General features: G+C 39.2%; 2 protein-coding genes across 2 annotated transcripts; one reads left to right on the forward strand and one right to left on the reverse strand.

The window, feature by feature from the left end:
- The first annotated feature begins 331 nt into the window (after positions 1-331).
- Positions 332-6,489, forward strand: LOC114760223 (Holliday junction resolvase MOC1, chloroplastic). Its single transcript, XM_028949489.1, has 6 exons — positions 332-803; positions 1,744-1,849; positions 2,684-2,736; positions 4,456-4,587; positions 4,827-4,899; positions 5,863-6,489. The coding sequence occupies exons 1-6, from the start codon at positions 381-383 to the stop codon at positions 5,958-5,960; spliced, it is 885 nt and encodes a 294-aa protein (XP_028805322.1). The 5' UTR covers positions 332-380; the 3' UTR covers positions 5,961-6,489.
- Positions 6,490-8,741: 2,252 nt separating this feature from the next.
- On the reverse strand, positions 8,742-13,458 carry LOC114760224 (uncharacterized). Its single transcript, XM_028949490.1, has 5 exons — positions 12,968-13,458; positions 11,955-12,880; positions 11,441-11,766; positions 10,689-11,370; positions 8,742-10,393 (listed from the first exon to the last, which is right to left on the reverse strand). Exons 1-5 carry the CDS (start codon positions 13,456-13,458, stop codon positions 8,742-8,744), a joined length of 4,077 nt encoding a protein of 1,358 aa, XP_028805323.1.
- Between the last annotated feature and the right edge of the window lie 433 nt (positions 13,459-13,891).

Here is a 13,891-nt window from a genome sequence, read left to right on the forward strand (position 1 = left end):
ATATGCGGTAATTATGTGAGAGGTCTCGACTTATGTAATATATAGTTATAAGTAATTTTAAATACTAATTCAAATATAAATATGTAAAAAGAATTTTGTCATATAAAAATACATTTTTTTTTTTCAAATAACTATGAGAGTCCCGAACACCCCAGATTCGTTGGATAGGCAGATTTCAAGTACTTCATCGAGAGTGAGTCTCTTCCCCGCCCTTTCCCGCTGGCGCCTGGCTCGGACATTGTTCAAACTTCAAACTATGCAATCCACGGAAGGGGGTCTTCTGACTGAAGTGATAACGTAGAGCTTTACAACTTCTTTGAAATAACAACTCAGTGACTCACTCCACCATCTTCCTCCTTCTACTTCAGGGATTAATTTTCATGCATTACACACTGTTAGGTTGCCGCCAAATCCGAGTCCCTTCTATGTACTCAGTCTCTCATCTGTTCAAAATCTCAATTTCTTTCACCTCCGTCAATGACAGAGGCAAATCTTTCTCTAACTCTTCTCTTACTTTCGATAAAACCCACCTTCGTATTCGAAATCACTCTCTCACCGTAATTCCTGATGAACCCGTTCGGAGGAACGGTGTGAGGCGTAAGGTAAAGGAGTCTGATGCGGAGCTTAAGAAGAACTGGTTGGCTTCACTATCTTGCCCTTTGCACGAAAAGACTAGCCTGATGGATGGAGGAACGGACCTGAACCACGGCAATGAGGGTTCGGAGTGGGTCATTGGAGTTGACCCAGATGTCTCTGGTGCGGTGGCGCTCCTGAAATACGAAGAATCCGGTTGTTCTGCTCAGGTGACAGGGTTTTTTCTGTTTCGGTTGGATGCAGTACTACATGTTGTGGTTAGCGAAATGTTTGGAAAGAGTACTTTTTCGTCGACGAACAACTTAAACAAATGAGGGAATTATCGCTTTCGTCCTTCAAAGATATATTTTTCTTTTTCAATTTGGCCCCCATTTGTTCTTCATGTGTGCCTGTTCAACATATTGGTTGCAGGCACGAATGGATTTTGTCAATATACGTGCTTTCTAGCGAAGCTGCCTAATGGAGTGTGGTATTTATGCTGGAATTGGACATTTATTTATGAATGAGATTATTGGTAAATAAAGAATATCACTTTCTGTTGAGATGATGAGTTGGATTCTGGCTTCCAGTGCAAGGACTGAGAACCATTAATATCCCTACTGCCCATCATTATGGATGGACGATAGTTTGACTTTGACTACCTGTGGAGAAAAGGGGGAATACCGTGTGCATATTGCATTGTACAACAAAATTATATGCTAATCTGAAGTAAGCTTGATGCTGGAAACTGTCCTGTCACTTAGTTGTCGAGAAGCTTTGTATATAGAGGATAATTGATGATGGTTTATTTTCTTTTATTACTCTATCAAGGTCTTTGTCCTTTTCCCTTGGAAAATACCCCATCTTCTTTAGTATCTTCCATCCTTCTTAATATATTTTCTTCTTATTTTTAAAAAATGACGTTGACTTCCGTCTGGGGTGTTACTACATCTTATCAATCAAGGAAGAGTCAGTGAAAGCATACAAGATGTATGAGAATGGCTTCTGACTGCCAAATTTTATTTCCTTTTACCATTCCTGACTTGTCTTTAGGACCTCTGTCTCGATTTTCATGTTTTAGTCAATTATAGTGTAGATTATGTTCTGTTTTTTTTATCCATTCATATCTTGAGAAGTTTTTTATGTGTGCAATCATTGTATCTTTTACAGGTATTTGACTCTCCACATGTACAAATGCTTGTTGGCAAAAGAACTCGAAAGCGCTTAGATGCCAAATCTATTGTTCAGTTGGTTCGTAGTTTTGATGCGCCTATTGGTATGCTAAATTTCCTCTCTATCTTTAAACAGATGCATGCCATATCTTCCAGATTATTTCTGCTGTGCTAACCCAGTTTTCATTTAACCTCGGCTACTGTTTTGTCTTGCTGCTGTAGATTTTACTCATCATGTTTGAGTTCCTTTTCTTTTATTCTTTTTCTTCGGGGTGTGATTCACTTCAGTCGTTGCATTACAGCTGACATAATCTCCCTTTGATTGATTTCTTATAAGAATCTTGGTCCTTTTATTCTTATGTATTTCTGTTTTTGTCAACAAATATTTTGCTTCCATCCTTTATAAACTTTTTAGAATATTCAATTTAGCATTAAAGAAAGTCATGGATGTACTGGAAATGATTTAGTTAAATAGACATATGCTTGAAATTACATTGTGGGATTTTACTACTTGAAACTGTTTTATTGTTTTTCTCCCCACTTCACAAACCTTGAGCTTTATAAAATCTGATGAGTGGAAGTTATATTGATTTATTCTTAATTGCGGATGAAAAGCTAAATTGATAGTTCTTATTTTTTATGCATCTGAAAATGCTAATAAATGATTTTAGTGGTCTCAACTGGTTGCACTTCAAATTTTACTTTGCTTGTCCTGTTGCATATTTCAATCTACTGATTTCTTTGGTTCATGTCTTTGGCTGAATGGTTCTGTATCCATTCTCTTATTTCTTTGATTAAGTGAATAACATGCACTCTGTAACATACCCTCGGTTTGTGGCAGTAATTTGTCAGAATTATTTCCCTTTCTAATATATTTATTTTGACACTTGACACTGTTTATTCTTGGACTTTTGGAAATTGACTCTTGCTTTCATTAGGTACCACCGCTTATATAGAACAATCAATTCCATTTCCAAATGATGGGAAGCAGGTGGGTGTATTCCCTTATCCTCTAAACATGATTTTTTTTTTTTTTTGAACTGTTCAATTGACACTTCTGTTTGTCTACAACTTTCTGCTTCATTGAGTTAATCATTCATGCAGATGAGGTGGCCACCTGGCCCTGGCATGGCTCACATGAATTTGCACTAACTTTCCTCTGTTGGGAAGAAATCTCCCTTAAAGAGTCCTTGAGTGTAATCATTTTTTTTCCCTCTTTTGATTCGGCCAGAACACCTTTCATGGCCCCTCATGCCTTCAAATTCACTTATGCTTGTAATCCTTAATTCATAATGTTAAACTCATTCTCATCCAGCTGTTTTAGCATGAGTTAACATCCTTAATCCAAACAATATATTGATAAAGAGTGTTACTTGAGTCTCAAGGAAATGAACCCTTGTTTACCTTAAAGGAGTGCTATTTACAATACCAGTTTACTTGAAGGCCAAAAGATTCTCCCGAAGTTCTTAGCATTTCAGGTTTCCACTCAAAATTACTTTTTGAAGTCTTGGATTTAAGTACTCTATCTTGATTTGATCACTGCCTCTATACATTATTTCTTGTGTAATTGGTCTCCAAAACTGATCAAAACTTGCAATTTTTCTCTCCCTAGAGTATTTTATCTGTGCAAGCTATTAAGAATCAGATACTTGTCTGGTATTACTATTGAATCAATGATAGTTCCAAATAAATACCAGAATGGACTGGCCAGGAATCAGCTCATGGTCGGGTCTACCCAAAAACTGACCTCTGAGAGAACCAGTCAAAGAAATTTGGATTAAGAAAATTACAAATTAGGCAAAGAAAGTAATTACTAATAGCTCTCCTAAATTTAACTTTTTTTTTTTTGACACTAAAGAGGGCAGAGCCCAAAAAACGGAAAAAATTTAACTTATTATTGATAAATCCTTTGGAGAACTTGTGCATAAACACACATCTTCAGCTGTAAATTTCCAGGTTTGACTCGTAAATATTGCAGATGTGAAATTTGTTTCCCAATTTTATGGTATAGGGGGTTTAATTGAGAATTATTTGCGAGTCCTCTTGCAATATTTACAGGTCAAACTTAGAAATCTACAACTTTTTCGGTGTGTTCTTGCCCAAGGTTTCCAAAGGACCTATTAGTAATAAATCAAATTCAGGATACCTGTTAGTAATTAATTTCCTTGCGTGCCACTTATCTGTAATTTTCCCATTTGGATTCTGGAAATGGTCTATGATAAAGTTTGACTGTTTGAGCCAAGTATTGTTTGCTAACTTACAGTTAGTGTTATCCAGAAATTGATAATGGCGAATCTTTAAAACTGAATGAGTATTAGATGTGTGCAGAATGCTTTTATAATGCTCCTCTGGTCTTTAATATAGGATCTAATTGTTGAGTTGATTTTGGTCCTAAATATAAGACCTATTTTTTATATTTATCAGTTGTTTCTAAATTATCCCTATAGACACTCTCTCAACCATAATCAAGTAGAAGAGGGAGAGGGGATATTAAAGAAGATGATTATGGTGTTTTAGGAAAAACATCTCATATTTCTTATAATTAACTAATTTACCTAACTTCCTTAATCTAATCAAATTAATTAAATAGATCTTATATTAAGGACTGGGGGAGTATCATATGTAGGTGGAGTTATTGCTATATAAATCAGAAATATTTGTTATCTTTGTTTTTTTTCTTCTGAATTTTTTCCTTGTCTTTGTAATCAAGGGTTGGTGGAGCGGAGGATTTGGGTATGGGCTATGGATTGGGATCTTAGTCTCCTCTGGATTTTCTGTTGTTCCAGTGCCATCTAATACTTGGAAAGCCAAATTTGAACTCAATGGAAGTAGGGCTGCAAAGGTTTGTTTGGTCCTAACAATAATTGGCTTTCGCTAATTCCTAAATGCAACTTTATCTTAAGTTTATTCATATTTTCATGAACTCCATGATAAGGAGCAAATATATATATTTAGTTTGTTGATAGTTGAAACTTGTAAATTTTGCACATTTTGATATATTTAGATATGTATGTGTATATTAATTTTTGCCTCCACTGTTGCCTCTTTTGAATTATAACAATTGAAACTCTGACATTACAGGATGATAGTAGGAGAGTGGCATCTACCTTTTTTCCATCACTGAGTTCGCTATTGGGAAGGAAAAAGGATCATGGTATTTTTGTCTTACTTACAGTCTGTCTTTCAACTGCTATAGTGGTCACACAAGATTATTTTGGAAATGTGTAATAGCAGGATTTTGAACAGGACATTCCAAAACCCTAGAATCCTGCATCGTTTGAAAGTTTAAACATTACTTCCGCTGTTAATTAATGCAATGTTTATCTTCAAAGTTCTGCCTATTCTTTAATTAAAAACGACATTGAGCTCCTTAGTTTGTAGAGCCGTAGTGCTAAATTTTTTATTGGTCTGAATAAAGATATCACTATTTGGTCTCCCATGTTACCGAGTTTTTCAGTATCTTTTTCTTTATTATTTCTAGAAGTTATCCAATGGCCACTAAATGAGGAAGTTAATCGAGGAATATAAAGTCCTTTTTAATAAATCCTCCATACAAAGGGCCTCTTCAACTGGCAGTGGCTGGACAGTGAATAGAGATATACATTACAGTCTTATGTTGATTTTGATTACAAGAATGAGCTGAGGATCAAACATTATGCCTGTCTAAAAGGTTCTCTGGCCTAAGTATAAAATACAGACCATCCAAAATCTAATAGCTATTGGGAGGTAGTTAAGACTAACAGATAAGAAATAAAATTCTGCATGACGTGAACAGTGTTAAAACTTCAACTGAAGATATAGTATAGCTGATTCACTAATAGTATAGGAGGCATGGTAGGCTAAATATTATCTGCTGATTAAATTGCGGATTTCTCTTTTGCATCCCTCAGTGCTGTTATGATTCTTGTTGAAAGCTTGTTCTGGAGACCTGCAGTGCCCTGAATTATAAATTTCATATGGATCGTCTCTCATCTGTTATGAGCTCTAATTTAAGCTATTAACTTTTCAACACTCCCTACAATATGTCGTATTTGTGCCTATTGATTCTGTTGGTTACCGCTTACTAAGTATTTTATCATGTGCGATTGTATATGTGACTAATCTGTGTTTGTTGCAGGAAGGGCTGAGGCTCTACTAATTGCTGCATATGGCATGGGCCAGATGCGTGAGTTGGATTTATCATGCCATTCCATTTTGGAGAAAACGGAAACCTGACAATGACAGTAAAGTGTTTTGCTGGACTTGTTTCTTGTTGCACGGCAATTACCTGAAAGGGCACGACGAATGAATTTATATGTGACTGACGCTGTCTATTTTTTCGAAGTTGGAGCTTCGGCATCTGTTGAATATTTATAAAGACGTGTAAATGGCAGGTATTCAGTATATACTCTTCTGAAATTTGTATCTCTCTCAAGCATATTAACATGATATAATGATGTTGAAGGACATCTGACCATTGGCGGAATTCTGATACATTTGGAAGGACCAAGTCTCTCTGGTCCTTAATCTCTCCTCATTCATTCCGCTACATTCCAGTTGGATAGAGATTTCATTGAAATGTCGAGGATTAGCCAACTTGGACGAGATTAGAATTTTGTTCTTTCCTTTGCAATTGCCAATATACTCTTCATTCTCTGAAACGTTGGTCAATGAACCCAAGATTCTTAGAATGTACATGTAATTTTTTCTTTGTAAGGATCAAAATGAACATCAATTTGTCTTCCTTAAGGGTTCCTTTACCCCTCCTTCTGAATTCAACTGTGTCGATGGTGGCTTTCCATCATGACCTGAAATTAATTCGAGGAATAAAACTGATAATGGCTAATATTAGCAGCCTTCAATAACTATTTGCGCTGGTTCATTTCCAAAAAAGATACTCCCTCTGTTCCTTATTATAAAAGACGAATAACTGAATTACGTTGATAAAAAAATAGTTAAAATTAGTTAAAAATAATTAATGTGTGAAAAGTATAATTTTTTTTTTCAAAAATACCCTTATTAATAAGGAGAGTGAGCACGAGAGAGAACAATTAAATTATTAAAAGAGAGAGAAGTGGGAGGAAGAGAGAGTGTGAGTTGGAGACAATAAATATGGATAAAATAGGAAATCAACACAAAAAAGTAGAAATAACTTTTAAGTGTCTTTTATATATAGTAACATGCCATAAGCATCAAATGTTTCTTATAATAAGGAACGGAAGGAGTATCGTAGTATCCTGCTACATCAATTAGTTGGCTTAACTTGTTTTACTTCAATCCTCAGACTGTAAAAATCTAACTATACGGGGTGGTAGTGAAATTGATAGAGGTTGGCTGCCACAGAATCATAACCAGGTCGTCTTGCACTCTAGTTCAGCTCAAGATCTCACATTTTAATTCAAGATATGTAAATAATCATATATCATGTATATATATATTTATATATATAGCAAGCTGCGTTATTGATAAGCCATGAATTTGATAGATCATAAATTAGATTCTGCGGTACATGAAATTCACATATTAGTTCAAGAAGCATGTTGGTGGAATCCATGGCTTCATGGCGGGTTTATAATTTATGTCAGAATCCCAGTCTAGGAAAGACGGAAAAATTGAAGCCACAAACTTCCGATTCTGACGATTTATTTCCGAATAGAAAATTGAATTTTATCTTCTCATTATCCTTTCTCTTTTTAAGTATGCAGAGCTAAGCCATGGCCACCAAAGGAAATTTGGGAAAATTAGAGAGAAGAACCTAGAGAAATTAATATTTATTAAAGAGGATCTTAAAAAGTATAATTACCTACGAGACCGAATACCAAAATATAAATTTAAAAATATTAAAGTATTCCTAACCAAATCTCCCATCTTTTCTCTAGCCACTAATAATATCTTAATTTAATTCAATTTAATTACTAAATATTCAATAATATCTCACACCAGGGCATCATTCTTTCCCATCTCTCCCATTCCTCATCGTCTATATCCACACTGGAGGGGTCCAATCCCATTTGAATAATATTTGGATATAGCACCTCAAATATACCACTGGATGATCTATGTGGCTTATTAATACTCTTTGTTGTTGCTATTTTCTTTTTGTCAATTCAATCTTCAAACTTCGGGCAGACAATTATTTGGTTTTACTCAGCTTGAATGTACTACTTGCTGTCCTTAATATAAAATCTTATTTGACTTTTATTTTGATCCTAAATATAAGATCCCAATCCACTTTGTTTCATATTTATGCATTTTTTTCCAAGACAGTCATTCTAACATTAATAATTCTAGTCAATACACTTGATTAGTAATGATATTTTAGAAAGGATAACACCTATTTATTATAAATAACCAACTTAACTTTTTTTCTTAATCTCCTCAAATTAGTCAACCGGCTCTTATAAATAAGACCAGAAGTAGTATTTATTTGATTTACAATCAATTAGGTATAAACTAGGATGTTCTCCCCGTGCGTTGCACGGGTGGTTGCTACACACGTAATTTCTTGCGGGTTTCATATTGTTGTTCTTGTTTTACCTGTAAGTTTATAGAAGGCGAGGATTGTTATCTGGTGAAGTTCATAAATGTAAGTTTATCCCAGAGTTATAGATTTGTAAATGTAATGTAATGTAATAGTGGTAGCTGTCATTCTTATAACATGAAGTTGAAAGGCGGTTCGCGAAATGGATGATTTGGTCACTCCGAACGAACATTGTGAAAGACTTCCCAATATACCACACTACGAGGAACATCACTGGAAGACCTCCTGATAGGATATTAAGGCCGTGTAACTATTTTTTTACGGATGCTCTTTGCTAAGCACACATTATTCTATTTGATTAATTGAAGACTAATAGAGGTAGTGAAGTGTGAAGTAGTGTGTGTGAGCTGCTCAAATGTAAATAATTCTCATTTTATTAAAATGCGTCACATGACATAGCTGTGTAATTTTAACGAAGTAAGTCCTCATACTAATAGTGTGAAGACGACAGTCGGCCCATGGCGGCAAGAATAAGGTCATTCCGAATTCATATTCTGGAAGACTTCCCTGTAGACCACATTCCGAGTAACATTCGTGGGTTTACTGTCAGAATCGAGGATCAATATTTTGAGACCGTCCATATTCTTGACCCTTGACAATGCGACATACAGCTGTCCATGTGTAAACACCGGCCTGGGCAGGTACAAACCGACGTTCGTTAATGACTGTCCCTGGCTCTTGTTGATGGTCATCGCAAAAGAGATTATGAACGGGAACTGTCGTCTCGTCATTTTGAACGGGAGGGTGGTCTCTGAAGGATTCATGTCCATGCGGTGGATGAGTACCTGGTCACCTGTGCTCGTTCCATTTAACGTTACCGCCCTGATGAAGTTCTTGCCCAGATACGTGATACGAAGCCTCGTTCCGTTGCACAGGCCTGCAGACTGGTCGATGTTTCGCAACAGCATGACCGGTATTCCAACCTTCAAAGAGAGCTTATGGGGTGGCATCCCAGAGCAATTTATTGTGTTCAGGAATTCCGGGGAGTATAGATCCTGGAATGAGCTGCTATCCTGATCGGTGCTAGAGATGGAGTCAGAGCTGAGATAATGAACGGAGTCTCCAGGGAGGAGCGACAGCATGTAATCATTTATCTGGTCGACGACATCGGTTGTGGGGGCTAAAATCGCCCTTTCTGTGAGGTAGTTTGGATGTGTTATGTTCTGTTGGAGTGTGGGATATGTAGATGAGACTATGGAGTTGATAGGGTCAAGGGAGTCAGTGATGAGGAAATCGACTGGGATCTCAATGTCCGTCGTGCCCTCATGGGGCAGCCCAATTGTACCATCACCGACATCAAGCAACCATCTGGAGAATCCACTGACCTTTTTCTGGTCTAATGCCTTAGCTGCAAACTGCAGGCGCATGTTTTTAGTGAGCTTGAACAGCTTGCACGACAGCCAAAGTGCGGATGAGTTTATAGCCGCGCTTATAATGTCTGCACGGAATCCCTTTGGTATGACAGGTAAGATCTGCCTGAAATCGCCCCCCATGACGACGCACTTGCCACCAAATGGGAGGTCGCACCTCATTATATCCTTTAATGATCGATCTACAGCCTCCACACAATGCCGTTTTATCATTGGCGCCTCGTCCCAGATGATTAATTTTGCGGACCGCAGTAAATGAGACACAGGAGAACCATGGCTAATATTACATGTGGAGTCCTCATTTATGTCGATAGGGATCGCGAATCTCGAATGAGCAGTCCTTCCTGAGAGCAATAGAGTCGCTGCTATTCCGCTCGATGCGACGTTGATGACCACATCGCCATTTGCTCGTACAGCCACGGTCAGGGCGTTCCATAGGAAAGTCTTGCCAGTGCCCTCGTAACCATAGACGAAGTAGAACCCGCCGGTGTTCCTGCTGACCGCATCAAGGACTTCGTGGAATATCTTTCTTTGCTCATCTGTTAGTGATGCTGCTAACCTTACGGCGTCTGCCGCACAAGCATCTCTGTCGTAGCTGAGTTCCTGGAGTAGCAAGTTGTTTGTTGTGTCCAAGAATTCAGTGGAGCTTGGTTTTGGCAGCGATGGGTAGTCGTCCAGTGACCTACCATTCTTAAGGAGCAGCCTCTGAATCTCAATAAGTCCAACCTCCTCCCTATCTGAGTCGGTGATTGATATTTCTGCAGGTCAAGAAAAGTAAGAGATGTCATGGCCAGGCACGTCTAACAACAACAGATGTCGCTGATCAGGGTGACCACTTGGCGTCTCTACAGGGCGGGTATTGTACGTTTAGAATGTTGTGAGAGTGGAACACAGTTCAGGTGGTGTCTGTTTTACCTTGATGTCGTGGGTCGTGGCGCGGTATGTACAAAAGGTCTTCACATATGAGATGCTTTGTTTGCTCCCAGACTGAAGCGGGGTAAGATAAGTAGTGGCATAAGAGCATGCTAACGAAGAATCTCCTAAGGTACTGACCTGTAGCCCAGAATGCTGCCTCTTTTACTGCGTCGATGTACTCTTGATCATCGTGAAGCAACCCTAGCGCATAGCATGCCGCCCTGAATGTTGGTTGGACGACGTTGTCTACTGTCCTAATGTCTCTGTAGCTAAAGGGCCCTCTCGTCTTAGACAGCAGGACCCGGAGGTAGTAAGCCTCACCCTGGGATGGCGATACGTGAGCCAATCTCCCGACAGAGAAGCCTCTCTGGCGTAGCCTCCACTCCCTCTTCTGCTTATTAAAAGTGTAATGCTGTGGGAACTCAGAATATGTTAAGGTCCTTGCGAATGAGTCTTCTTTATTCTTGGCGAGCCATGCGAGGAACATTGACTCCTTCACCCGTGGCCTGTCAATCAGTGAAGGCATTTCGTCGTTGGCCGTGTAAAAAACAGCCTGTTGATCTGGTAGATGGAAGCTCAATCTCTCGACAGAAGGGTACCTGTGGTGGATGTTGAATGAGAATATTCGCCACGCGCCCTCACAGGCTGAGATGTATCTGCAGTTAAGGTAATGTGAGATCTCATCGAAATCGGGTCGTGAGGTTCCGGGCTCATCATTGTGGTAGATACCTGCTATAACACGGTCGTGGCCCTTGCTGATGTATTTGAACAAATACTTGATAGCCCTCGATTGGTTTGTCTTCTCGACATTTAAGTGGCCCTGGAACAGCCGTAATAGTTGAGCATTGTACGGCACGACATATCTGTTGTCCAACTGAATTCCTCTTCACAGTTGTTCTGCCATTGTTCCTCCTACGGTATGTGGGGTACCCATCGTCATCTATTGTTGTGTGTGGCGCATATCTTCTTGGGAAGTACTTTGAACACTTTCCATCTTTCATGCAAGGTGATTTCTGATTGGAGCAGCCACAGGGCCCGTGCATCATGAAATTGGTGACAAGCTCAAATAGCACCGGGTTTGCATCCTTGTCAGGTATCTCTGCTGAGATGATTCTGTCGACATCCTCAGCTGTCTTGGGTTTGTCACACGGCTCTATGAACAAAATAATGTGTGCGTGCGGCAGCCCCCGCTTCTGGAACTCAATTGTATATATCTCTGAAAACCCACATATCAGTACACGATAGTGGTGTCTTTTGAAGTTACAGAAGTAAATGTGATAATGTAGCTATAGGGTCTGTATTAATGAGAGGGTTTGGATACTGGGCTGGATGATTTTTGGAAATAAATTGTCTGAGTCCCCTATACTTTGTGGAGAGGTGATTAAAGGGAGGTTGTATTGTTACCTGCTTTGATTGTGCCGAATATTTTTTGCTCCCTAATGCATTTCATCAGTGCTGCAAGTTTGAGGTTGAACATCCTCGTCAAGATGTCGGGTCGATCAGATGGGCTGAGGTTGTATTTCTTGCAGAATCTTGTTATCTCAGGCCATGCCGGATTGCAAGTAAAGGTCAAGAAGATGTCGGGGTATCCTGCCCATCTGCATATGGCCATTGCATCCCGGTAGTTATGGATCATGTATCTAGCACCTCCGGTAACAGAAGAAGGTAGGATTATCCTCTTTCCTGTGTTGGACGCATCTGTCTCACCCCTTGTTATTGCGTCAGCAAGTCCTTTGTATAGGTCAACCCTGAGCTCTCTCTGGTGTCTCCTTATGTAGTCGAGCCTCTCACTCTCAACCATTGTGAAGCCGTCTACGATGAATTGCTGTAATAACCTCTTTGAGTGCAGTAACACAGACTCCTCTATATTTCTGTCCATCAGTTTGAAAGCTAGGTACTCTCTTATTATGAGGTACTTTTTCTTCCTAGTGCTAATAAGAGATGCATCGTTATGTTCCGTCTTCGGTATGAATCCGTTATTGCCATAGTGGAAGATGAGGGGATATTGAAGAGGCAAGTACAACTTGTGTAATTCATGGACGCGCTTCAAGGAGCCTGCTTTCTTTTCTATGATTATGTCTCTGTTGGAATATGACTCATCAAAATCTCTGACTATCAACGCGGCTACCTCCGATGCCGTTGGTAGCTCATAATTTCTGCTTCTATTGGTTGATTCTCTGAGGAGGCGTGTCCTGACTTCGGCAGTGTTGTCTTGGCGAAGGATTTCTGATGCCATACGGTATTTCTTGACCAGGGCATTATGCTGGTCGAGGCAATCTTTAATGTCCATAGCAATGGCTTCGTCAACACCTGATTTGTCTGGATGGTGCCTACAATTCAGAGGTAAGGTTTAACATGAAGTGTGTTGTAAAGAGAACATGATGCTAGAGGATATAAGTAGCATAAGGTGGATGCACCTGATCGCCGCCATCCGGTTTCTTATTTCATTGTCCGTGTCGTAAATATAGAGCTGTGAGTACACAGGAGGGCATCCTTCAGGTGGCAATAAGCTTCCCAAGAGATGATAGTTTTGGCCGGACATGATAAAGGAGTAGGGGCCACCTCCGCGAGAGTTGAGGGAATGGTCAATCTTTCCTCCCATGGAAGTGAAGCAAAACATATTGTTGTATGCTCTTATGTTGGCCAAGAAGTTTTTAGATTTTGGATGTTCTTTCTGGAAGAAAAACTGCCGGAATTGGTCTGGTGGGGTTTGAAGGTAAGGCACAACAACCTTGCCGTGACAACAGCAGGTTGAGAAAAGCGGGTATTCAGAAGAAGAGCAACGCTTGAGGCGCTCGCCAATCCAGAGTAAGGCACCACAAAATTGACACTCGTAGACGGGGTCGCCATCGTCTAAGTAGCCTGTATCCGACACATGAGGCTGGGGGTATTCAATGGTGGCAGACATTTGTGTGTCGTCATGGGCGACTTCTATGCCAGTGGCTGCACGTAATTTGGGGTTTCAGTCAACAGTTTCTCTTGGTTGCATCATTCCTATATTATGGACTTATGATTTGCTAGATCCGATGTAGGGCTAATCTATATAAATATGTAGTGATCGAATATCTGGCGAGATTGGGTGTTCTTTGCTGCTTATTGACTTGGGGTAATGCACCATATGTGGTTTGTGTTAATTTTCACGGTAATTTATTTCTAACTGTTTAAGCGAATCATATTGTATGAATTTAAAAATAAGCATGGCAATTATAGTAAACGATAATAATAATAAAATTGACACATTTTGAGAGGAACGACAAACTCTTTGGATCAGAATTTGCAAAAAAATGTACACAGCAAAAATTAATCTTAGAGAGGAAGCAGAAATTAAAATATAGCAATCT

This window comes from Neltuma alba, unplaced genomic scaffold (genome assembly GCF_004799145.2).
Source record: "Neltuma alba isolate B1F8T4 unplaced genomic scaffold, ASM479914v2 tig00010948_pilon, whole genome shotgun sequence".
NCBI classification, from domain to species: Eukaryota; Viridiplantae; Streptophyta; class Magnoliopsida; order Fabales; family Fabaceae; genus Neltuma; species Neltuma alba.

Bases quoted from the DNA above. Each gene is read 5' to 3' on its own strand.
- LOC114760223 (XM_028949489.1), top strand. From the start codon at position 381: ATGCATTACACACTGTTAGGTTGCCGCCAAATCCGAGTCCCTTCTATG. The intron at 1,850-2,683 runs GTATGCTAAATT...TGCTTTCATTAG, and splicing joins TAGTTTTGATGCGCCTATTG to GTACCACCGCTTATATAGAA. The intron at 2,737-4,455 runs GTGGGTGTATTC...TTTGTAATCAAG, and splicing joins TTCCAAATGATGGGAAGCAG to GGTTGGTGGAGCGGAGGATT.
- LOC114760224 (XM_028949490.1), bottom strand. From the start codon at position 13,458: ATGTCTGCCACCATTGAATACCCCCAGCCTCATGTGTCGGATACAGGC. The intron at 11,767-11,954 runs GTAACAATACAA...GTGGGTTTTCAG, and splicing joins ATTCGGCACAATCAAAGCAG to AGATATATACAATTGAGTTC. The intron at 11,371-11,440 runs GTGAAGAGGAAT...CGGCTGTTCCAG, and splicing joins GGAACAATGGCAGAACAACT to GGCCACTTAAATGTCGAGAA.